This window comes from Gadus morhua, chromosome 21, assembly GCF_902167405.1.
Source record: "Gadus morhua chromosome 21, gadMor3.0, whole genome shotgun sequence".
In the NCBI taxonomy this organism is placed as follows: domain Eukaryota; kingdom Metazoa; phylum Chordata; class Actinopteri; order Gadiformes; family Gadidae; genus Gadus; species Gadus morhua.
Genome location: NC_044068.1, coordinates 6,895,980 through 6,918,992, shown reverse-complemented (window position 1 = coordinate 6,918,992; position 23,013 = coordinate 6,895,980). Strand labels below are relative to the sequence as shown.

The 23,013-nt window shown below is 49.9% G+C and overlaps 1 protein-coding gene across 1 annotated transcript in view; it reads right to left on the bottom strand.

Annotated features, from left to right (window-relative positions):
* Window positions 1–304: 304 nt before the first annotated feature.
* Window positions 305–23,013, bottom strand: part of phip (PHIP subunit of CUL4-Ring ligase complex) — a 42,422-nt gene continuing 19,713 nt past the window's right edge. Inside the window, exons 16-40 of the mRNA XM_030344608.1 lie at window positions 21,979–22,107; window positions 20,008–20,233; window positions 19,111–19,332; window positions 16,753–16,936; window positions 16,308–16,410; window positions 15,528–15,671; window positions 14,688–14,785; window positions 14,102–14,312; window positions 13,656–13,766; window positions 13,294–13,401; window positions 12,519–12,643; window positions 11,169–11,251; window positions 10,081–10,192; window positions 9,338–9,399; window positions 8,001–8,156; window positions 6,974–7,094; window positions 6,406–6,531; window positions 6,043–6,118; window positions 5,836–5,895; window positions 5,392–5,544; window positions 4,928–5,080; window positions 4,148–4,383; window positions 3,522–3,844; window positions 2,768–2,917; window positions 305–2,348 (exon numbers count right to left, since the gene is read on the bottom strand). Coding sequence (XP_030200468.1) covers window positions 1,447–2,348; window positions 2,768–2,917; window positions 3,522–3,844; window positions 4,148–4,383; window positions 4,928–5,080; window positions 5,392–5,544; window positions 5,836–5,895; window positions 6,043–6,118; window positions 6,406–6,531; window positions 6,974–7,094; window positions 8,001–8,156; window positions 9,338–9,399; window positions 10,081–10,192; window positions 11,169–11,251; window positions 12,519–12,643; window positions 13,294–13,401; window positions 13,656–13,766; window positions 14,102–14,312; window positions 14,688–14,785; window positions 15,528–15,671; window positions 16,308–16,410; window positions 16,753–16,936; window positions 19,111–19,332; window positions 20,008–20,233; window positions 21,979–22,107 — 4,374 coding nt within the window. The 3' untranslated portion in view covers window positions 305–1,446. The remainder of the gene's footprint in view (window positions 2,349–2,767; window positions 2,918–3,521; window positions 3,845–4,147; window positions 4,384–4,927; window positions 5,081–5,391; window positions 5,545–5,835; window positions 5,896–6,042; window positions 6,119–6,405; window positions 6,532–6,973; window positions 7,095–8,000; window positions 8,157–9,337; window positions 9,400–10,080; window positions 10,193–11,168; window positions 11,252–12,518; window positions 12,644–13,293; window positions 13,402–13,655; window positions 13,767–14,101; window positions 14,313–14,687; window positions 14,786–15,527; window positions 15,672–16,307; window positions 16,411–16,752; window positions 16,937–19,110; window positions 19,333–20,007; window positions 20,234–21,978; window positions 22,108–23,013) is intronic.

Below are 23,013 nucleotides of genomic sequence, written 5' to 3'. Positions count from 1 at the left end.
ATGAGGTGTCGGAATTACGGGCAGGCCCCCTCTCACGGGCACTTCCACACACACAGACGCACACACACACACACACACACACACACACACACACACACACACCATGCAAGCATGCATACACACACACACACACACACACACACACACACACACACACACACACACACTCATCCAATTCTCACGCAAGCACAGCACACACGCACACCCCATATTCAAGTGCGTGCACACACATGCACACGCACACACGCGTGCACACGCACCCCACACAAACAGGGACAAAAGGCACAAGGTATTGCTAATGTTGGACATTGGAACATGTCTATACAGACATATAGATGAAGCTCTCACCATGCATCGCGTTCTCCTCATCAATGTAATAAAACAACACAAAAAACATCAAGTCACCGCCTCTTTCCCTCTATAGTTGACGTGCAGGAACAAAGAAGTAACACACACCCACACTCACTCATTCACACTCACTCACTCACTGGGAGAGTAAACAGAACCTACAGATCTATGGTACCCACCGAGGCACGCCCATTTGGTATTTCAGCACAAAACAGTCACACTAGGGTCGGACGGGCTCGACCCCTCTTGCCGACACGTAAGACTTTCGAAACCGAGAGAGAGAGAGAGACAACGAACATCACGTACAAATCGTACAAAAAGCAAAAACATTTTTTTTTTAATATATATATGTATATATATATATATCAAAAAGACGCCCGTGTGATTACAGAAGGAGAGTCCGAAGTCTGTTTTCTACACGTCCATCGCAGCGTGTCGACCGACGGCGGGACAAACGCTATTCCTGGTTGCGTCTACGTCGTCTCTTCATGACTCTGCGGCTGGTACACGTAACCTTATTCCTTAGACCTTACAGCGCACTTAATCAGTCTCTGGGAAAGTCCTCAAGTCTGGACGTCGGTACCTCGCCCGCACGCGCACCTAGTGTTCTCCGCAGTTCGGTTTTTGAAGTACTAAAGCTGTTTTTCTCAGACTAGTTCTTCCCGAGGATTTGACATAAGACGGCATCGCCGGGGCGCCCGAGAGGAGTGGTTGACTGAAACGGGGTGACTGAAGTCACGTGACCCTCAGCAGCGGAGCTCAGGGTTTGCTCGCCCCGATAGGATCCAACATGGACCAATAGAGCGGGAGGAATCCGACGACCAAACTCTTTGTCACACAGTCGGAAGGGGTGGCCGACTCTACCGACTCCGTTCTGGGCGTGTTTAGACGCAGGCACACACACATACGCACGCACGCACGCACGCACACACAAAAGTAGGGGTAAACAACCAGCATGTCTCCACATCTTTCCCCCCCGCCGCCTCCATCCCAAACCCCCCATGCGTCTCTGCGCTGTGCCTTGCAGGATGGTTGGATCCTTATATCCTGTGTGACTGTTCCATTACAGTGGCCAATGAGGTGACCAGCCAATCGGGTTTACCAGCCAATCAGGTTGGCCTTGGCCTTCTCTGTGAGTTTGCGGACGCGCCCCTTGGAGGACGTCCCGAATGTGATGGACGAGTCCTCGAACAGCAGCTGTCTCTGCTCCTCCTCAGAGTCCTCCTCCAGGTAGAAGGCCGACCGCCGCCCCTGGTTCCGCGTGCGCATGGACCCCCTGCCGCCGTCGCCCTCTTCTCCCTCCTCTCCTTCCTCTCCTTCCTCCTCATCCCCCTCCCCTTCCTCTTCGTCATCGCCTCCCTCCTCCTCCCCCTCCTCCTCCTCCTCCGCTCCCCTCCGAGACTCTCTCCGCAGGGCGCGGGGCGTGGCGGTCTGGGCCGGGGGCGTGGTCTCCTCGTTGGCCCGCCTGCTGCTCCGCCTCCTCCCGAGCGGGGAGGAGTCTGACGGCGGCTCCGCCGGGGGCGGGGCCACCTCCTCGGGCCGCACCAGCCGCGGCCGTCCGCGGCGCCTGGGGGTGGCGGGCGCCGTCCCGGGCCCCGACGGCACGGCCGCCGACGAGGTGCCGCCCTCCTCGCCCGTCGACTGGTCGGGCTCCTCCTCTTCCTCCTCCTCCTCCTCCTCCTCCTCTTCCTCCTCCTCCTCTTCCTCCTCAGGGGAGGAGCTGCGATGGCTGCTCCTCCTCCGTAGCTCCGCCAGCTCCTGCTTGCTCTTGCGGCCCCTCTTCTTGCCGGGGGGCCGGCCCCGTGGCCGGGGGGAGCTTGCGGGCGACACGGCGGTGACCTCCGGCGCGCGGCTCGCCGGCGCCTCGGGCCGCGGCCGCCGGCCCCGTCGGCCCACGCCCGCGGTCCCGTGACCGCCGCCGCTGCTGCTGTCCCGGCTGTGGCCGTTGAGGTGCACCGTGCCGACGGCCGGGGTACGGCTGGGGGTCCGGGTGGGAGAGGCTGCGGGCAGAGAGGAGAAGGGACGGTGGTCAGTTCAGAGGACGCGGGAACACACAGCAGGGACATGCCGTTCTAAAGGCTTGGTTATGGTTCCGCGTCGACGCGACGCACGGGGGTTTACGGACCCCTGACGTCCTTGCGGACCCTCCGTGCGTCCAGCGCAAGGGGCTGACGTGCGCCTCCGATGAGTTGTAAACTTGTAACCTGTCCCTTGTGAATGCAACCTGACGCAGCAGCAAGGGCTGAAATTGGTCCGCTCACTGAAGCCCGACGCAGAACCAAAACAGGTTGACGGCCGCTTTGAAGCGTCCGCAGGGTCGTTGTGTCGACGCGGAACCAAAGCTGAGCCTTTGGCGCGGTACGAGTACCACGGTACGAGAACCACGGTACGGGGCGAGGCACCTCCATCATGGACCTACCTGGCGTGAGTCGTACGGGGGTCCTGAGTTTCCGTCGGGTACTTCCTCCGCCACCGCCCTCGGCGGGGGGGGAGCGCGCCGGTCTCTCGGGTTCCGGGGGGGTCGTCACAGCGACCGGGTTGTGACCACGCAGCAGGCGCGTAGGTGTCTCTGAAGACAGGCGGAGGAAGAAACGTTCATTTTTCAATCGTCTAGCATGCGCGTGATTTCTCCTCTCTGATTGGTCCACAAACTCCTGGTAGGTATTAGCATACAAAACAGGTACTACATTATACATACAGCCACTCCAAAATAATGAGATCAAGCCTGTGTCTTCCCGCTTTAACTCTCGTCTTTAGTTACTTTCCTAAACCACTGTTAAAGGGGACATATTATTCCACCAGGTGAGTGTGATTAGCCAATACAAGCCGTTTTGAAAATATGCCTCTTCTGACATCACAAGTGGGCGTGTCCACCTAGATGTGGGCCGGATGGATCAGTCTACCAGCCTACCCGGTGGACTGTAGCAAACATTACTCTTCTATCCGTCATACATCTAGGTGGACACGCCCACTTGCGATCTTCAAGGCAGATCTTCAAAACGGCTTGTAGCGGCTAATCCCACTCACACCTGGTGGTATTATGTCACCTTTAGCGTAATCAACGCTCAGCTGTGAAAGAAACCATACGTGTCTTGTTTGACAGAACACACACACACAGCAGCTGTCCGCCACCTGGGAACACCCACCGCGTCTCCACATCCACACAACCTCACCTGTGGCGGCGGCGTGCGCGCTAGCACTAGCATGTGCGCCAGCGTTAGCTCCGGCGGCGGCGGCGTGCGAGGACAGCGGGGGAGAGTGCGTCGAGTGCCGCAGCGAGCTGCGCGTCCGTCCCGGCGTCTGCGCGGCGTCCCCCTTCCCGTTGAGCAGCTGCGGGGGGGTCCTGAGGGGCGGAGCCTGCCTCAGCGAGGCCGGCCGCGAGGATGAGGCGGGGGCGGAGCCCGAGGAGGAGGAGGAGGAGGAGGGGGGCGTCGGCCCTGGCGACGGCTCGCGGCGCCCGGACGTCCGGGAGGACACGCGCCTTTTCCTCTCGGGGCTGTGGGGGTGGGGGGGGGGGAGACGGGGGAGACGGACGGGTGAGAGGGAGCTTGTGTTTTGGGGAAGGAAAACTCTTATGTACGTTATTACGACTTTAGCTCTAGTTTGATAGATATATCTAGATTGAAAGATATAACTTTATCTGCCCGCGGGAAATGACAGCAGCAGGGAGCTACTCAAAAACAACACACTGGACATAAATAACAACATGCTATTAAACCCTAACCCTAACAAACAGCGTAAGAAAGACGTGACCTTTGACCCCTGCTCCACCCTCTAGACCCCGTCCCCCCCACCGTACCTCGACGCGGTGCTGCTGGCGGGCGATTCGCTCCTGCGTCGCCGCCTCCTCTTGGGGGCGTGGCGCGTCGGGCGGTCAGAGGCAGAGCCTGAGGCGGTGGCGGCGTGGCGTGTCTGTCTGTCCGTCCGCTGGCGGGTCAGCTTGTCCGTCAGGCCGTGGATGGCCTTGTAGTCGTCCAGGATGGAGTTGACGTGCTCCTCGAACAGGGCCGAGAGACGCAGGCTCATGCTGTAGATCTGGAGAGGGGGATGTGTGTGTGTGTGTGTGTGTGTGTTTGGTGGGGAGAGGGGGGAGAGGGGGGAGAGGGGGGAGATACAAATGAGACTTGATGAGACTTGTGTAAACATTTATATTTCTTCTAATTGTTTTGGTTGTTTCTTTTCATTTCACGGCCAGTTACTGACGTCCACCGAACAGAAAAGGACAAATTCTTATTCAAAGTGACAGCTGCTGTTATTTATTCACAGAAGAGCCGTTGGTATTAGCCATGAACACAACTGAAAAGACGCAGCAGCTGACACAAAGACACATCACAGCATGAATCCTCTTTTGGAAAATAAAATCAAACCTTTACTCTAGCATTATATTAAGGTTTTAGCCAGCGAAAGGGTCCACTAAGTGAGGATGACGCAAGGTCAAAGTAATTCAGCAGAGTAGAGGGTAGCACCACCGAGTTACCAAGATAATTACTATCTGCTAAGATACCAAGCTGAACATAACGGTAGGAATCAGGAAACAAAATCCATCAGAAAAGTGTGCGTGTGTTATGACGTGTCTCACCCGCGACTTCTTGCTGGGCGTGTAGGCCTTGGAGTTACTGAAGATGAGGCGGATGTCCTTGCAGAGGTCGATGGGAGACTTGTACTTCCCGTCGGAGAGTGTGCTCTGCACGGTGCTGAAGTCCATGGGGGACTCCACGATCTCCAGGTAGTCCTGCAGGGGTTACAACCACAGCAGCGGCACAGATACTTTACTATGTTGGTCTCCCAGCGGACGCTCCAAAGCCACTGGCGGAGGCTGCATATGTACTTTATGAAGGAGTTGGTGGGGGGGGGTTTGGGCATCTTGCTCAAGGATGCTTACAGGTCAAAGTGTTGGCACACTGCCCATGCACACGGTTCACTGCAGATTGAAGTAGCCACCACACTATCCTGCACCCCCCCCCAAAAGACTGCAGAACATTATAATTAGAATAAGACAAGAGAGAACTGATAAAGAGCTCAGTGTGGCCGGCCCAGACTCACCGGATACTCGTGCAGGTCCACAGGCTCCCTGAAGGGCTCAGAGTCCTCGCACTGGAAGATGAGGTCCAGCAGCTCCTTGCAGCGCCCCCTCCAGGCCTGGGGGTCGTAGGACGGGGGTCGCGTGCGCCGCTGCCTCTGCATGGGGCGCCGGCCCTACCCCCAAGAAACACAGACGAGAGGCGTTAGTCACAAGAAACCACTGGAAAACATTGGAAGACATGGAATGGGATGCAACCTTTTTCTAAATAATAACAAGCTATACTAGTTTATGTATGTTTATAATTTATTTACAATCAATGATATAACTATTTCTGTCTATTTTGATAATTAATTGAGAAAAAAATTTAATTGTGCGTTTCGCATAATCTATGCAGTAAACTGCAGGGAGGAAAATCCAGATCACTGAACACAAGCTTAACATGCAAACAACTTGATATTACAAACCTTTGTTTTCCTCGCAGACGTTCCCGGAGTGTTCTCCTCCTCCTCTTCCTCCTCCTCATCCTGTAGTGGGATTCACGAAAACAATCTCTTGATGCACTTAGGAGCTAGCTCATGTTAAAGTATTGCTCAGAATTGTGGGTTCAGAAAATCCATAACAACAAGATTAATACATCTATAATAAATCCCTGCTAAAACACCCAAACCCACCTCTTCTTCAGAATCAGAGAAGGTGGACTTCTTCATGGTTTTGTACAGGGGGATGATGTCCGTCATAGTGTGGTCCCTGAAATGGAAAGAGCGGGAAAAGACACTTAAAACATGCCTTAATCTCGTCTGCATTAAGGCAACCCAACACTTGTCTGTGAGATTTAACACACAGATACAAGCGGCTAAGTAACTGCATAGTAAATACTTAGGAAGAGTGGTGCAATAAAAAGCAAAAAAAACAGACATCCACTGCTAAATCAACAACCACTAAAACCACTAAACTACCGGTCGTTAACTGAAACAGAAAGTGGATCATCCCCAGTGCTCTGGAGCAGGAAAACAGAAGAGGCCGGGACGACGTACTTGATGAACTGGAGCATGAGGTCCGACACGAACTTGGCGGTGGTGACGATGAAGGCACCGGGCTCGTTGAAGGCCTGGGCGTTGTGCTCGATGTAGCGCACCTCCCACATCAGGGAAGACATGCGCCTGAGAAGGACACAACCATATTCAATGGAAGGACACAACACCATTCAATGGAAGGACACAACACCATTCAATGGAAGGACACAACACCATTCAATGGAAGGACACAACACCATTCAATGGAAGGACACAACACCATTCAATTGAATTCCATCCAATCAGTTCAACTCAAAACAACTCCGACCAACTCAACCCGACTCTTACCACAATTTAGTATTCAACCACTTTCATCCACAGCGACGTAAAGCCGCGCTTCAATGGGGATTGAACCGAAAAATTTAACAAATCATCTCTCCCGCACACACACACACACACACACACACACACACACACACACACACACACACACACACACACACACACACACACACACACACACACACACACACACACACACACACACACACACACACACACACACAAAAGACATGTGAGCGGAGTGTACCGGTAGAAGCGGTTCTCAAGCCGCTGGCGTATGCTGCTGAGGTCGGTGACGTAGGCCACCACGGTGCAATAGGACGGGTAGGCCTGCAGGTCCACGGGGAAGGCGAAAGGCGCCGCCACGTCTGGAGGTGGAAGAGAAAGGAGCCGAATGGACGAGGGTTGGAAAGGGAACATGTAATGCACAAGCAAGCGATGTGAAGAGTCCCTTCGAAAAAAGGTCAAAGAGGGGTGATACAATACGATGAAGGTCTGCGACTGCTACATATCAGGCGTTGGTTGATGCACGTAAAGATACTCAAAGATCTTCTGAACAGACTTTCGGTGTATAGATGTTCTGAACAGATATTATGAACAGATATTCATAGATATTCGATTTACAGATTTTCTGAATAGATATATTCTTAGAATTTATAGATATTCTGAACAGGTTTCAGGCGAACATATATTGTGCACATTGGAGCCATGTTTGAGCTCTGTGGGCCTCATAAATAAATCCCTCCCATACTGGTTCATCCGCATACATTTCAGCATTTCAGTGAAACTAAAGCCAGGCAGATGGCCCCTCCCGTTACCGGCCACTAGAGGGAGCATGGATGTTTTTTTAACGTTGCAGTGCACAAGGTATGATTACATCACTTCAGAGGGACATCAGTCATTAGAGGCAATTTCTGGTGCAATACGTGTCGATATGATTCATCTCAGTAAAACGCTACTTTGGCAGGCTCAAATTGACACGGTGAGTAAGGAATAAAATATAATACCTCAACATTAACCAAACAAAAGTATGTCAAATACGTAGTAAACGTAAAAAAAGTTACACAACATTAAGGCTCAACAAACCGAATAGCGCTGAGGATCAAGTTGTTATTATCAAGTCAGTTGTTATATATTATTTAGTATTATATAAGTTATCTCTTTGAGCAGGAAACAGAAGGGTATATATTCAGCATTATCTATTGTATCTCTTGATGTCTCATGCTGATGGTGTCAGAGCTGGGGGGCCGGGGCGACGCGCCCTGGTGACCCACCGAGAGTGACGAGCTGGTCGATGGCTTTGATGATGCGCTCGCACTCGTCGGCGCGGCCGCGGGCGCCCCACTCGCCCTCCAGGGGCACGTAGAGCAGCTCCTGCTGCTCCTCCTCCGCCAGGGGCACGCTCAGACCCAGCTCGTCTGGGAAGGAGGCTGGGGAGAGGGAGGGAGGAGGAGGAGAGGGAGGGAGGAGGTAAGAGAGGGAGGGGGTGGGGGAGAGGGGGGGAGGAGGTAAGAGAGGGAGGGGGGAGAGGGAGGGAGGAGGAGGAGAGGGAGGGAGGAGGTAAGAGAGGGAGGGGGTGGGGGAGAGGGGGGGAGGAGGTAAGAGAGGGAGGGGGGAGAGGGAGGGAGGAGGGGGAGGAGGTGGAGGAGGGAGGGAGGGAGGGAGGGAGGGAGGGAGGGAGGAGGTAAGAGAGGGAGGGAGGAGGGGGGAGAGGGAGGAGGAGGAGAGGGAGGGAGGAGGTAAGAGAGGGAGGGGGTGGGGGAGAGGGAGGGAGGAGGTAAGAGAGGGAGGGGGAGGGAGGAGGGGGGAGAGGGAGGAGGTGGAGGAGGGAGGGAGGGAGGGAGGAGGTAAGAGAGGGAGGGAGGAAGGGGGAGAGGGAGGAGGAGAGGGAGGGGGGGGGGAGGAGAGGGAGGGAGTGGGGGAGGGAGGGAGGAGAGGGAGGGAGGAGGGGGGAGAGGGAGGGAGGAGAGGGAGGGAGGAGGTGGGGGAGGGAGGAGAGGGAGGAGGTGGGGGAGGGAGGGAGGAGGGGGGAGAGGGAGGGAGGAAGTGAGGGAGGGAGGAGGGGGGTGGTGGAGGGAGGAGGGGGGAGGGAGGAAGTGGGGGAGGGAGGGAGGAGGAGAGGGAGGGAGGAGGGGGGGAGGGAGGGAGGAGGAGAGGGAGGGAGGGGGTGGTGGAGGGAGGAGGGGGGGAGGGAGGGAGGAGGAGAGGGAGGAGGTGGGAGAGGGAGGGAGGAGGGGGGAGAGGGCGGGAGGAGGGGGGAGAGGGCGGGAGGAGGGGGGGGAGGGAGGGAGGAGGGGGGAGGGCGGGAGGAGGGGGTAGAGGGAGGGAGGAGGGGGGAGAGGGCGGGAGGAGGGGGTAGAGGGAGGGAGGAGGGGGGAGAGGGAGGGAGGAGGGGGGAGAGGGCGGGAGGAGGGGGTAGAGGGATGTAGACAAGGAGAAAGGGAGAGTGGTGGAGAGAGGGATGGATGGGGTAAGGGAGGGACAGAAAATAGGGAGAACAATTAAGAAGATGTTTGTAGTTTACATTGTTGACAACCGTGTGTCTGTGTGTGGGGAGTGGTGCACACGCGTGTGTGAGTGCTGTTTGTAATGCATCATCATTGAAACTCACCCTCATTCGGAATGGGCTCCATGTCCCAGGGACTCATCTTCTCAGTATCCCCGTTGTCCCAGCTGGATGAAAACAAACACATTACACTTACATCCAACACACACACATAGCAGAATCGCGTTTTACTACCTTCCCTCTCCAGTATGAAGTATTGACTGCATGGTGCAGTGAACCGATTCACAGATTCCAAAAGACATCGATACAATGACAATTATTCATTTTTGGAGTGCAATAATAAAAATATATGGGACACAAACATTGTAAAAATGTAAACCGCTGAAGGCCATTTTAATCTATAAATTGTGTGAAATGCAATCGTTTTCGTTGGGTTATCTCTGCAGTTGGCTGGGCGTTTTAATATTTGATCATGAAAAAAATGACATCTCCTAAAAACTCATATGCAGTTCCATTTCTGATTAAATTCAAGAATTTATTAGAATAATATTCTTATTTTATCATGGTTAGTTAATTTACGTTGCACTTGTTGCAAAATAATATTCTGGTTTTATTGAATCACTTAAACCGTCGAATGACTATTTGTCACTGCGTACTTCCTTGCTGTAGTGAAGCAATTACCCTATTACAGATTTGCGAGGCCTTAAAATGAAAATAGTTTAAAGGCCGTTTATGTAGTCTTCAAATCAGGTTCCAGGTTTTGATATATAGAAGTCCTGTCTTCATTCATCGACACTGTTCTTTGTCAGGCTGGGGGTGGGGGTGGGGGGGGCGTGGGGCAGGCCTACCAGACGTTGTAGCACTGGAACAGGCTGTCAGGGTACTGGGACTGGAAGGGCTCCTGGCTCTCGATGGTCCCGAACCACCAGGCGTCGTCGATCACCGACCTGAAGCGGTCCCCTGCACACACACACCACACGCCATGTTGAGAACCGTCCGTGCAGTCAGCTAGCTGCTGCAGCTAACCATACAGTCGTCCAGCTACTGTAGCGATCCATACAGTCACCTAACTACTGTAGCTATCGTTACGGTACCGTAACTATCCATACAGTCGCCTAGCTACTGTAGCTATCGTCACGGTACTGTAACTATACATACAGTCACCTAGCTACTGTACCTATCGTCAAGCTACTGTACCTATACATACAGTCACCTAGCTACTGAAGCTATCATTACGGTACTGTAACTATCCATACAGTCGCCAAGCTCCTGTACCTATCGTCAAGCTACTGTACCTATATATACAGTCACCTAGCTACTGTATCCTACATACCGGTAGTCACCTAGCTACTGTAGCTATCTATACAGTCAACTAGCTGCTTTAGATATCCAAACAGTCATCTAGCTTCATTGTATCTATGTTTTTATCATTTTATCTATCGATCTATCCAGCCATTATCTATGTATCTGATATTTGATATATTTTAATATTTGGTCATTCAGACAGAATTGTAATTAGGTGGTACACGATTGATGCAGTTCCAAGTAAAACTAATAACTAAGATAATATGGCAGTAAACGGGCAAAGACTGAATTTGATCCTTTGGGGTATAACCCGCTCGAGAGCAGGACTGAACACCGAGTCAACAGTGTTTGCAGTTACACGTAACATTACTATTTCACGCGTTCCTTCAATGTGGACGTGGGGGAAATGTGATGTCTGCTCTTGAAGGCGGCGCTCCTGGTGACCTCCCAGTCGCTCTGACTGCTTCATCACAGTCACGGTGGATTCTGGGGCCGCCGAGACGTGGGACTTATTTTGGATTCAACACACAAGCTCAAAAGCCGAGTTTGAGCTCGGTGTGACTCCGTTCAGAACGAGAGCGAAGGAGAGAGAGAGAGAGAGAGAGCGAGAGCGAGGGACTGCGAGGCTTACCTATACTCCACTGACGCTCTCGGCCGTTGTCAAACTGCTGCCGGAGAACCAGGAAATCGATGACGTCTGGCATGTCGTGGTACCTGAAACGAGACACACACGCGCGCACAAACACACACACACACACACACACACACATTAGACCCAGTCCACAGACGGTCTATGCACCTTAAAGAATTTGTTCCGGAAGCTTGAAGCAGCTTGACGTCGAGGCTTGACTGGGATAAGGGCTTGGTCTCTATGCCTTTACGGAAGAGAAGGGTCTCAAGAGAGGAGGGATGAAATGCAGCACGGGACCGCAGCTCGGAATCGAACCTGGATCACTACGAGGCGTGTGGCCTGAGTGGCTGTCGCCTTAGTGCGTTGAGCCTAAAAGCCGCCAACAAGGGCTGGTTGATGATTTAAAAAAGGCAGCTCACGGACATGGGCAGGTTGTCTCGATAAACACATTCTGCAACCAAGAATTGACCTTTTCATCTCTTTTTTGTGAAGGAGTTACAGCGGATCCACTCACTACAACGCTAAACCATTGATACATATTCGGTCCTAAAGCTACTGCAGTGGAGGAGGAAAAAAAGACAGCGAGCATCACTTGATCAATAGCGTTTTTGAAGAGCAGATGTCACGTTGAAGTGCGTCTTTAAAAGCAGCCGAGGCGAAGGGAGCAGTCTTGATCACTGAGCCAGAGAAAGATAAAGTGCAATGTTGTGGAAATAACGGCCATGCAAATGGGTCTCTGGGGCACGTCGCTTGAACCATGCGGAGTCGAGACTACAGTACATATCTGTACGACGCCGGTCAAATAAGACACATTGAAGTAGAGCCAAAAAAAAGGCAAGTCGATATCGCAATTATATATTGAAGATATCTATATAACCAAACCGTTATTTTTGGGATTATCTTTTGATTCTGGGATGAGTGTTTGAACTTTACCGCCCACATATCATCATGTCTGAACACGGGCCAGCTTAATATTGGTGAGTTAATGCTGTAGTTCTAATGGCGACCTTCATGTCTTGACTTTGCAGTTAAATTGGTGTTTATTTATTAATTGCTCCGTTTGATGGATTGCTATTTAAACCGTAGAAATTTACAGAGCAGTAAAGTATAATAGCTGATTGGCTAGGGTGTTTGATCCCAAGCCGTAAGGGTCTGGGTTCGATGCCCAATGTCCTGCAGGCATACAAGAGAAAGGCCTGTAACTGTAAGGCAATGTAACAGTAGGCATATCTGAGCTTCAACCCCTACAGGCTCACAACTGATTTCCTCCTGAGTCGCTTTGAATAAAAGTGTCTGCAAAAATACTAAAGCGTATCTCCATGGGGTGGTGGTGTGAGAGGGGGTCCTTACTTCATGGAGAAGGACCCTCCGGTCAGTTTGCCCGTGTCGGGGTCCAGGAAGGAGAGTTTCAGGCAGCACAGCGTGGGCAACCCCACTTCGTATTTGATGCCCACTATCTTCATCAGCTCCTGTTCCTGAAGAGCACAAGAAAGAATCGCTTAAATTAAATGATTCAGCCTAAAGGATTTCACACAGTTCTCCCCTTTATAGCGCTGTCACCCTAGTTTATAGATTGCCTCAGGCTTACACACATACATATAAATAAATATATACACCCACATAACATCATGACATATAAATATGTATATATACCGTTTTTATATATATAAAACAGAGATGGGTGTTCAAAGCCCAAACCAGGAACAAGGATGTTCTGCAAAAAATATTCCTATCAATTCCAAGTTTGGAGGATATTTGCAGACTGGAGTGTAAATGAAAGTGACGATGCTATCATTAGACATCACTCCTTCTGTTCAATTCCAAACATGTCAATCTCCTGAAGGCGCCGTCCCAAAATATATGAATCCCTTCAAAAGATAAACTCTATGGAAATAGAACAACTCCAGATCGTCAGCTAATCAAAAGGTGTAGGGTTAATCATCCAGAGTAAAGCTCTACATGTAAAACTGCCAAATGTTGACAGGTATCGTAATAATAAATCATAATTGATTCAGACTGCACCATGAGATATCTGGATATCTGTAATTACATCAGGATATGGCAACGACGTCAATGAGGCCGACTGAGAGAATCTATTGTGGTGGGGGGGGGCCAGCTAGCTTACCCGAAGTTCCATCTTATGCCAGGGTTGCTTTTTGGGATTTATACTGTAGATCTTCTTCTTTCTCGCCATCTCCACGTACGCCTCGTGGCCTTGTCTGAAGTAGTACAGCTGCATACGCACACGGACACACACACACACACACCAACAACAACACGCGTATAAGGTTAAAATTAAACAAAATTGAACAATCAATGTGAGCCAATTTTACTTTAAAACAGTTGATGAGAAAATGTCATATGGCCATGAACAGTAAAACTAATACTGTATACAACTGTGAATATATATATCATTTATTTTATTTTTCACTGTATTTTTGTTGCGTGTTTCTTAAAATATTAAAAGGGACACTATATGACGTCTACCTCGTCTCCCATCTGCGGTATGTAAGGACACCGCCTGGGAACCGTGTCCGTGATCCAGGGAGAGGGAAGCCACTCCTCCAGAGTTAGCCCCTCCTCCTGTAACTCCGCCCTCTGTACAAGGAAAGTACAAGGAAAGAACACGGAACAGTTTCAATGAGTACTTGCACCGGGTTTTCCCCCCAGCAATTGAGACCATTATATCAGCTCTTTATATCAGCTATTTTATTCTTTGCCTCTTATTAACAAAAAAAATGTTATTGCGTTCTATTTGAAATGTTTGGTCTAGTATTTATATGGTTCTATTTATTTTTTGTAAACTCAGCAACATTGGAAAAAATACTAAATAAATGTACAGTAAACCTGAAAAGCTAAATTGATGAATTCACTAATCGGCATCTACGCCAGCCTCATGACGTCCACACCCAATCAGGCCCGTACGGACTCACCTTGCGTTTCTCCTTGGGCTGCTTCTTCTTCGGTACAGCGCCATCTTTGTCGGCCTTGTCCTTCTTGCGGTCCTTCTTGCCGTCCCTCTTCTTCTCGCCGCCGTCCTCCTCGGAGCTGCTGCTCTTCTTCTTCACCCTCACGCTCTTCTTGGGCGGCTCCAGGTTGATCCCGGCGTCGGCCGTCCAGTCCGAGTAGTCGCTGGAGTAGTCGCTGTGAAGAACCCCCCCCGGAGGAACCACGCGGTCAGACTGTTGTGTTCCGTGTGTGTGTGTGTGTGTGTGTGTGTGTGTGTGTGTGTGTGTGTGTGTGTGTGTGTGTGTGTGTGTGTGTGTGTGTGTGTGTGTGTGTGTGTGTGTGTGTGTGTGTGTTGGGGTCAGTTTGGTGCACATTTTTATATTTTATGGGCTGGAGGGGTGCCTTTTTTTTTTATTATTATTATAAAAATATATAAATATAAAGAAAGAAAGAACCAACAATAATCAAGTGCGATAGCCAGTAATCGATTTAACTGGGCTGTTCTGTTCTATTATCGCGTAACGTTCTATTAAGGCAGAAACGTAAGCCTTATTGAAGTGTGCGTCCCACCTGGAGCTACTGTGGTCGTCAGGCCAGGGTTCTTTTTTCTCCTCCTCCTTCTCTTCCTCTGAGGAGTGGCCGTTGACCTGTTGCACCTCCGGCTCTCCCTAAGGACCACACCCCGGGGTTACATCACACACCATCGTACTGATGACATCACACACCATCACACCATCGTACTGATGACATCACACACACCATCACAAGATTCTACTGTTTACATCACACACCATCACACCATCGTACTGATGACATCACACACACCATCGTACTGATGACATCACATACCATCACAACATTCTACTGTTTACATCTCAACATTCTACTGTTTACATCACAACATTCTACTGTTTACATCACATACCATCACAACATTCTACTGTATACATCTCCAACCATCAAAACATTCTACTGTTTACATCACACACCATCACAACATTCTGTTTACATCACACACCATCGGAACATTCTAATGTTTACATGACACACCATCGGAACATTCTAATGTTTACATGACACACCATCACAACATTCTATTTACATCACATCACACCATTATACTCTGCTCAGGGATTTCTGCAGGTAAACTTTGAGCATTGGGGATCAAACCAAGTACCTTCTGCCTCAGAGTCGACCGCCAAAGCAACCTCACTATTCTGCTATCGCAAAGCCAACACGGTGCCACCAGTCACGTTTGAAAGTTTCAACTCTAACTATATTTAATTGGCTGTTCTGAATGTTCTGGAAAAACTCCTACAACAAGTTTCAATCACTCTCTCGTTTCCATATCTATTAAGGACAAAAACAAAACAGGTTAATCAAAGAGACACAGTTGCCACGGTAACCCACCTCCATCTCCGATGTGCTGTCGTCGTCATCTGCAGCCTCCGCGCTCTGGCGGCTCGTCTCCTCCATGGCCGCACGCGTGTGGTAACCGTGGTTACCCTGACTCCGCCTCGCATCGTCACCCACACACTCGGAGGTCGGTGGTACCTGACGGGACGGAGTGACGTGAAGCTTGTCAGTTGGTAATGTACTACTGCTACTAATGCTACTACCACTACCGCGGCTTCTAACATTACAGCTACCGCTACCACTACTCAGTCCCTCCAGAAAAATGCGGCATTTTTTTGTGATTGTTGTGGCCAAAAATCCTTGATTATGCGGCACGTTTTCTTAAAAAGTGCGATGAAATATGCGCATATTTATGCAATTTTTTTGCTATGAAAATGCGGGAACTTCAACAATTTGCAGGGAACTTTTCGATGACGTTCACTTCGCGTAATTACGTCACTTCATAACGTTACCATGGCAACAGGGGGAAAATGGCTGCTCTTGTGTGAAGAAAACGCAACATTTTTGAACTTTCTACTAAGATATCAGTGACTTTTTTGCAACAAAAATGCGGGGATTATGAAATCATGCAAGCCCCGCATATTTTGCGCGGAAATCCGCAATTTATGCGGTGAAAGTGCGGCATATTGGAAAGACTGGAGGGACTGACTACTACCACTACTACCATTACCGCTACCCCAACCACCACCACCACCACTGCTACTTATTTCAAGATCAATAGAGGATCAGTGTGTGTGTGCAGCATGTGTGCGTTTCTGTGTGTGTTTCATTTACCCTGGTCTCCTTTGGTAAAGAGTGAATGGTTCGTCTCCGCCTCTCCGACCGATAGATGTTGATCTCCTCCTCTCCTTTGGCTTCCCGCCAGTTGATCTGCTTCCTACGCATCACAATTTGGACCTTTTTAAGCATGTTTTTCCAGAGGCAACCAAAACAGAATTAGGTAACCACATGTAAGCATGTCCGCCATATCTATGATGCAGCATGTATGTAATACGAAAAACCGTTTTCTCAAGATGTGGTGACAGCAGGTAAAAGAAACAACACAGCCAAAGTGTGGGTGTGTGTTTACATTGTGTGTGTGTGTGTGTGTGCGTATGTCTACGTATACGTGTGTCAGTGTGTTCATATATACAAGTGTGTGTGTGCGTGCCCCAGCAAGTTTTCATTCCTGCGTGCATGCATGTCCATCTATGCGTTTCCGTGTGTGTGCGTGTGTTACCCGACGGTGGCGTCCTCCAGCTCGGGGACCAGCACCCTGCGGCTCCAGGCCACCAGGTCCCTCTCCGTGGCCATCTGGCTGCGGGGGGCGTTGCTGTGCATCTGCCGGACCCCCTCGATCTGCCCGCTGCGCCGCAGACCCACGTTGGGCGGGGAGTGGACCTCGCTGGGGGAGCCCACCGACCCTGGGGGGGGGGGGGGGGGAGGAGAGAGAGAGAGAGAGAGAGAGAGAGAGAGAGAGAGAGAGAGAGAGAGAGAGAGAGAGAGAGAGAGAGAGAGAGAGAGAGAGAGAGAGAGAGAGAGAGAGAGAGAGAGAGAGAGAGAGAGAGAGAGAGAGAGAGAGAGAGAGAGAGAGAGAGAGAGAGAGAGAGAGAGAGATAATGGAGCGGAGGCACAGGAGGGAGAGGAGGAAGAGGAGAAGGGAAGAGGAGGAGAAAGAGGAGGGAGAGGTGAAAGAAAAAAGAGAATAAAGAGGGTGATGATTGGGGGGGAAGTATAAGCAAGGAGAAGAAGGGGAAACAAGTCATTGAATACAGGGTTGTGTTGTCTAAAATGGAGCGCTGTTATGCAAATGTTTTTTCATGTTCTTATCTCCCAATGTTTTATGGGGCCGGGGGGGGAAATTATGAAGTGTTGGATAACGAACAGCAATCCCACATTTTCTAAAACTATCTGTAATGTCAAGTGAATCTTTCACGACATGAGCTAACAAACTCTAAATGCACCTCCACTTCCGCATCGATAGTTGGCCTTTACTCACTCGAACGAATAGATGTAATCACATTTTCTGTTCACTTCTGCATTTACAGCAGCCATTAAACGTCATAATACGTCTGTGAGTCATAATAATAGAGAATCCAACACACTGCTTCAAAACACACAACGCCTTAAAGCAGATTCAGAGCTGCCGTGTCTAAGGAAACCATGAATAAACCTGTAAGTCCCGACCTCAGAAACCAGGAAGAGTGAACCACTATTATATTACAGCTCCGTCTGACTGGCTGACATAGTGCTTATAACGAAATAGGGTACTGTGTTTATTAACCCTTTACCGGGGGTCATGCTAGCCATTACATACCGTTTAAAAAAAAGGATGGGGAGGGGCAAAACATAAATATAATATTAACATAACTGTCCATGGGATTATACTTTGCTTTAGATAACCCTTAAACCAACAGATGGAACACTGCATTCATCCTGAATTAAGGACTTTTCCTTGCTCTGTTGAAATAACATTTTGATTTATGATATAATGTCCCCCAATGAATTACCCTCTGTGAACTTAATCTTTAGTTCTGTGTTTTCACTGCTTGAATTATTCATATTTCATGCAGCTCCATCTGTCTTGCCAGAAAAAAATGTGTATGAATTAGATATATTGTGCAGCCAAGATCAACTCGCAGACAATCTCCCAAAAAAATAATTCAAGAGTTCTTGAACCAGTCCAGAATTCTCTGATACATATGTGAACATCCATATAATCCATATTTTATATTAGGGCCGGGCGATTAATCGAATTTCGATCTCGATTTCGATTTTAGTGTAAAACTATCACAAAACGAATATAATCGAGTTTTCTTTTTTTTCTCCTTCTTTACCATTTTTAATGTTTTATAGAAAGTACAGCTGGATACATATATGTACATTATTTTGGATTTGAAAATGTTCTTGTGTTTTTGGGAGAGACCTGCTGAATAAATATATCATGTTTTCAAACTCAAAAATAATCATTTGAACAAACGTGATTCCAATATTGACCAAAATAATCGGGATTACGATTTTTTCCATTATCGAGCAGCCCTATTTTGTGTGATATGTTTATTGACAGAGGTGACTCTGAGCCACTTCTTTCTAAACAAAGTAGTTGTCCTAGTCAAAAAGGTACAATTTGTACCAAGAAAGGCAAAATCTGCACAGAAGAATAATTAAAACTAATTTGTTTTCTGTTACTGTTGAGAAACAGCGAACAGCTGTTCCACACTAATGAGTCTCACTAGCCTGTCGCTCTTGGAGACCCCATACATACTGTGCTACTGCCATATATGGGCAGTCACTTATAACTTCCCACTCACTTAAGCCAATGGGAACCTGCGATTCCGGCGTAACCCCCGTTTCACTGCTAGATGTGGCCCTCCCTACCTGTTCATTTTAAGTCGAGGGCTGCTCTTACCTTTTGTAAAGGTGACATATTATATCACGTTGCTCATCTATCCGTCATACATCTAGGAGGAAACGCCCACTACGGATGGGGCAGGTTTTCAAAATGGCTGTTAACAGCTAATAACGCTCACACCTGGTGGTCTAACGTGTCCCTTTTAACTCAACACCCGCTGTGGCGACTCAGGCGGCGCGCAGGTACCTCGGTTGGCCCTGCTACCGATGACCCCAGCGATGGTGAGGGGGGGGAGGGCGGCGGGGGCGGCGGCGGCGGCGGCGGTGGTGGTGGTGGTGGGGCTGTCAGAGGCGGCCGGCGGGTCGTGGGGGGTCCTCCGCTGGTCCTGTTCCTGCTGGAGCCTCTGGATCATGGTGTCCAGAGGACTGGAGCCGTCGACCGCCTGCTCACTGACCACCTGGTTCAGCCCTGGTGGGGGGACAAGAGGACTTAAGACCCTTTAAGGCACTGCCGGTTGTCTATACGTCTCGAGTCCTGCCCAGGCTCTGGACACGTGTATTCACTCATTGATCATGTATCATGTTCATGTACATTTATACAGATTCTATGTAAAGAGATTCAGCATACTTCATACTTTTGGATGCGTTTTCCATTGGTCGTAATTCCTCCACTTTACATTTTTAGGGAGCCTTTTAACCCTCTTTTATTTAAAGGTCGGGGTTTTCTGAAATAACCTTTAAAATAGACTCAGACGTTTAATGGTCCTAGAAGATCCACTGAAACGTGTGAAACCAGTAACTGTTGACTGGATGAAAAACAGAGGCCGGTTTCTGCAGCACCAAGCCGCGATGGCCAGAGGAGCTCAAAGCCCTTAACCCTATCAGGAAATAAACCTCTTTCTGTGCGTGTGAGTGTGTGTGGAGTACAGGGACCATGGCATGCTACTTTGATCTATTTTCTAGTCTTATTCTCTTCCACTAGAGTCACATCCACGATACACACACCCACACAAACGTATCCACCTACATACTAACACACAACACACACACACACACACACTGCCCGTGTCAAGAACCACAGGCAGGAAGGCAGCTAAGCGACCATGTGGGCCGGTAGGGGGGGTAGGGGTAGAGGGGGGTTTACCTGAGGAGGTGACCCCCATCTGAGGGATGAGCTGCTCCTCGCGGCAGCTCTCGCGGCCGGGCACCAGCCGCTGGTAGCGGGTGGGGTGGGGGTTCCCGTCCACGTCCACCAGGAAGGGCGGGGGCATGAGGTGGGGCGCCTGCTGCGTCTGCTCGTCCAGCACGTAGTTGTTGGCGTCGCGGATCAGCGGCCGGTAGTCGGTGTGGAAGAACATCTGGTCGGCGATCTGAGAGAGACAGAGAGAGACAGAGACAGAGACACACACAGAGAGAGAGAGACAGAGACAGAGAGAGACAGAGACAGAGACAGAGAGAGACGGAGACAGAGACAGAGAGAGAGTGAGACAGAGAGGGGGAGACAGAGACAGAGACAGAGACAGAGAGAGAGAGAGAGAGAGAGAGAGGGGGGGGAGAGAGAGAGAGAGACAGAGAGAGACAGAGACAGAGACAGAGAGAGAGAGTGAGAATGAGACAGAGAGGGGGGGAGAGAGACAGAGACAGAGAGACAGAGACAGAGAGAGACAGAGAGGGGGAGAGAGAGAGAGTGAGACAGAGACAGAGACAGAGAGAGAGAGAGAGAGAGAGAGAGAGAGAGAGCGAGACAGAGAGGGGGGGAGAGAGCGAGTGAGAGAGGGGGAGAGAGAGAGAGAGAGAGAGAGACAGAGACAGCGACAGAGAGGGGGAGAGAGAGAGAGAGAGAGAGAGAGAGAGTGAGACAGAGAGCCAGAGAGAGAAAGACAAGGAGAGAGAGAGGGACACAGAAAGACAGAGGGAGGGAGGGAGGAGGGGGTATTAGAGGAGGGCAGATGAAGGACAAGATGAAGAGAGAGAGCATGGGAGAGAGCAATAGCCAAAGAGAGCGAAAGACAACAGGATAAACAGAAGGGAGAGAGGTGATTTTTTAAACCGCAGGCCACGTCAACGTTGATTTATCTAACAACAAGGGGTGGGTTTGTACTTGTGTGTTTTTGTGTGTGCGCCCGCATGTGCGTGTGAGAGTGTAAGCAGAACAAAATCTTGTTGGCAAGTAGTGCCGCCTTATCCTTAATTGAGTCTCTCCAAAGGTGCAATATAGACCCAGAAATGTGTGATTTTGGTAAATGCATGGTCCCAATCCAACCACTGTCCTTACGTTAGCGTGAACACTTGGGGTGGAGAGGAAATTATTTACAGTACCGCAATACTTTACATGGCAATATTGTATCGGCACCAAATATCAATTTACTTTTTGATTGCTTACATGGAACGATTTAAGAACAATAAGTTGAAATGCTTTTTCAATCCACTAGATGGTGCAGTCTTTTCTGGCGAGGTTAGAGGTCACGAATGGTATGAAGTTCATCAAAACAAAGATGTAGAAGTTGCAAAAAGAAAAAAGTAACCAGAGATGCGCCGGCCATCTACCAATCAAAATCTGGACTTCATTTGGAATCTAACGGTTATAATTCACAACATTGAATATATTATTGTTATCGGAACACAAAAGAATATCGCTTAATGCAAAATACTGAAACATCATTGTATCGTGACTTAAATATCGTGATAATATCGGTGTAGCGATGTTGACGCTGCAGTTTCGGATCAGGATTTTGACTCCAGTTCCAAGCAGTTTCTTCGCAAATCTTTGATCTGAGACCCTAACGCCGCCCACTGGGGTTCCTCCACACTGGGGTTCCTCCACACTGGGGTTCCTCCACACTGGGGTTCCTCCACACTGGGGTTCCTCCACACTGTAGCTCCTCCACACTGAGGCTCCTCCCCACTGAGGCTCCTCCCCGCTGTTGCTCCTCCCCACTGAGCCTCCTCCCCACTGAGGCTCCTCCCCACTGTGGCTCCTCCCCACTGTGGCTCCTCCCCACTGTATCTCCTCCCCACTGAGGCTCCTCCCCACTGAGGCTCCTCCCCACTGAGGCTCCTCCCCACTGAGGCTCCTCCCCACTGGGTCTGACCGGCGCACCTCCTCGGGCCTTACCTTGTCGTACTTGCTGCTGGAGCCGAAGCCGAAGATGAGGAGGTGTCCGTGGGAGTCTGTGGCCGCAAAGTGCTGCCCGTCTGGGCTGCACTTGCAGTCGAACACGGCCCCGTGGCCCTGGCCCTCGATCTGGAGGGACGAGAGAACAGGGATTTAATTTCTGTCAATTATACTCGCAACCACAGCCCTTCTATCTAAAATAGTCAACAAAATATGTTACGCATAATCTTCAAAATGTGAGGTGACGCACGTTATAAAAAAGGTACTGTGCGCCTCCTAGGGATGGGAATCGAGAACCGGTTCTTGTTCAGAACCGGTGCCGAGTCAACCGATTCCTTGGAATCATTAGCAAGCCTGCTTAACGATTCCGCTTATCGGTTCCGGTCAAATGCGTCATGACGTCACACACACGCTGCTTTGTTTTGGTTCAGAACGCAGCAAACATGGCGCCGCCGAGGAAGAAGCGCATTGTGCGTTCACACCAAACGCGACGGGGCGACAAGATCCCATACAAAGTGAACGTAGAGACGCGTATTTGGCGAATTTTTCGCGAGAGAAAACCAGCGACAAGTTTTTGTCGTGATGACAGCCAATCAGCGTTCAACAGCGTGACAACTGAGTGACATGTGTAACGTAACGGCCAATCAGCGTTCAACCGTCAAACTGAGTGCAGTGCAGTCCGGGGTGAACTGCAGCATGGAGGAGAAAGTGATTGTTGCAGTTTGCGACTCCCGGAGCTCTATATAAAATAGTATATAATATAATATAATTGTATATATAATATCACGGCCAACAGCTCTGTGCGCCTTCCGGATGGCCGTAGCGTGGGGAGCTCATAGGGATTGGGCTTCTCGGGGTTTGTTTACTGGCGTTGCTATGGTTTCCGGTCTTGTGTGTTCCAACGGTGTATTAGGTAGGCCCATCTAATAAATCTCTGTCTAATCAATACTTCATTTTGTTTATGTCTGTTGAATTTTGTTACAAGTTGAATGCAAATGGGCACTGTTAGCATTCCAAAAGGCACAAGCTCTTACT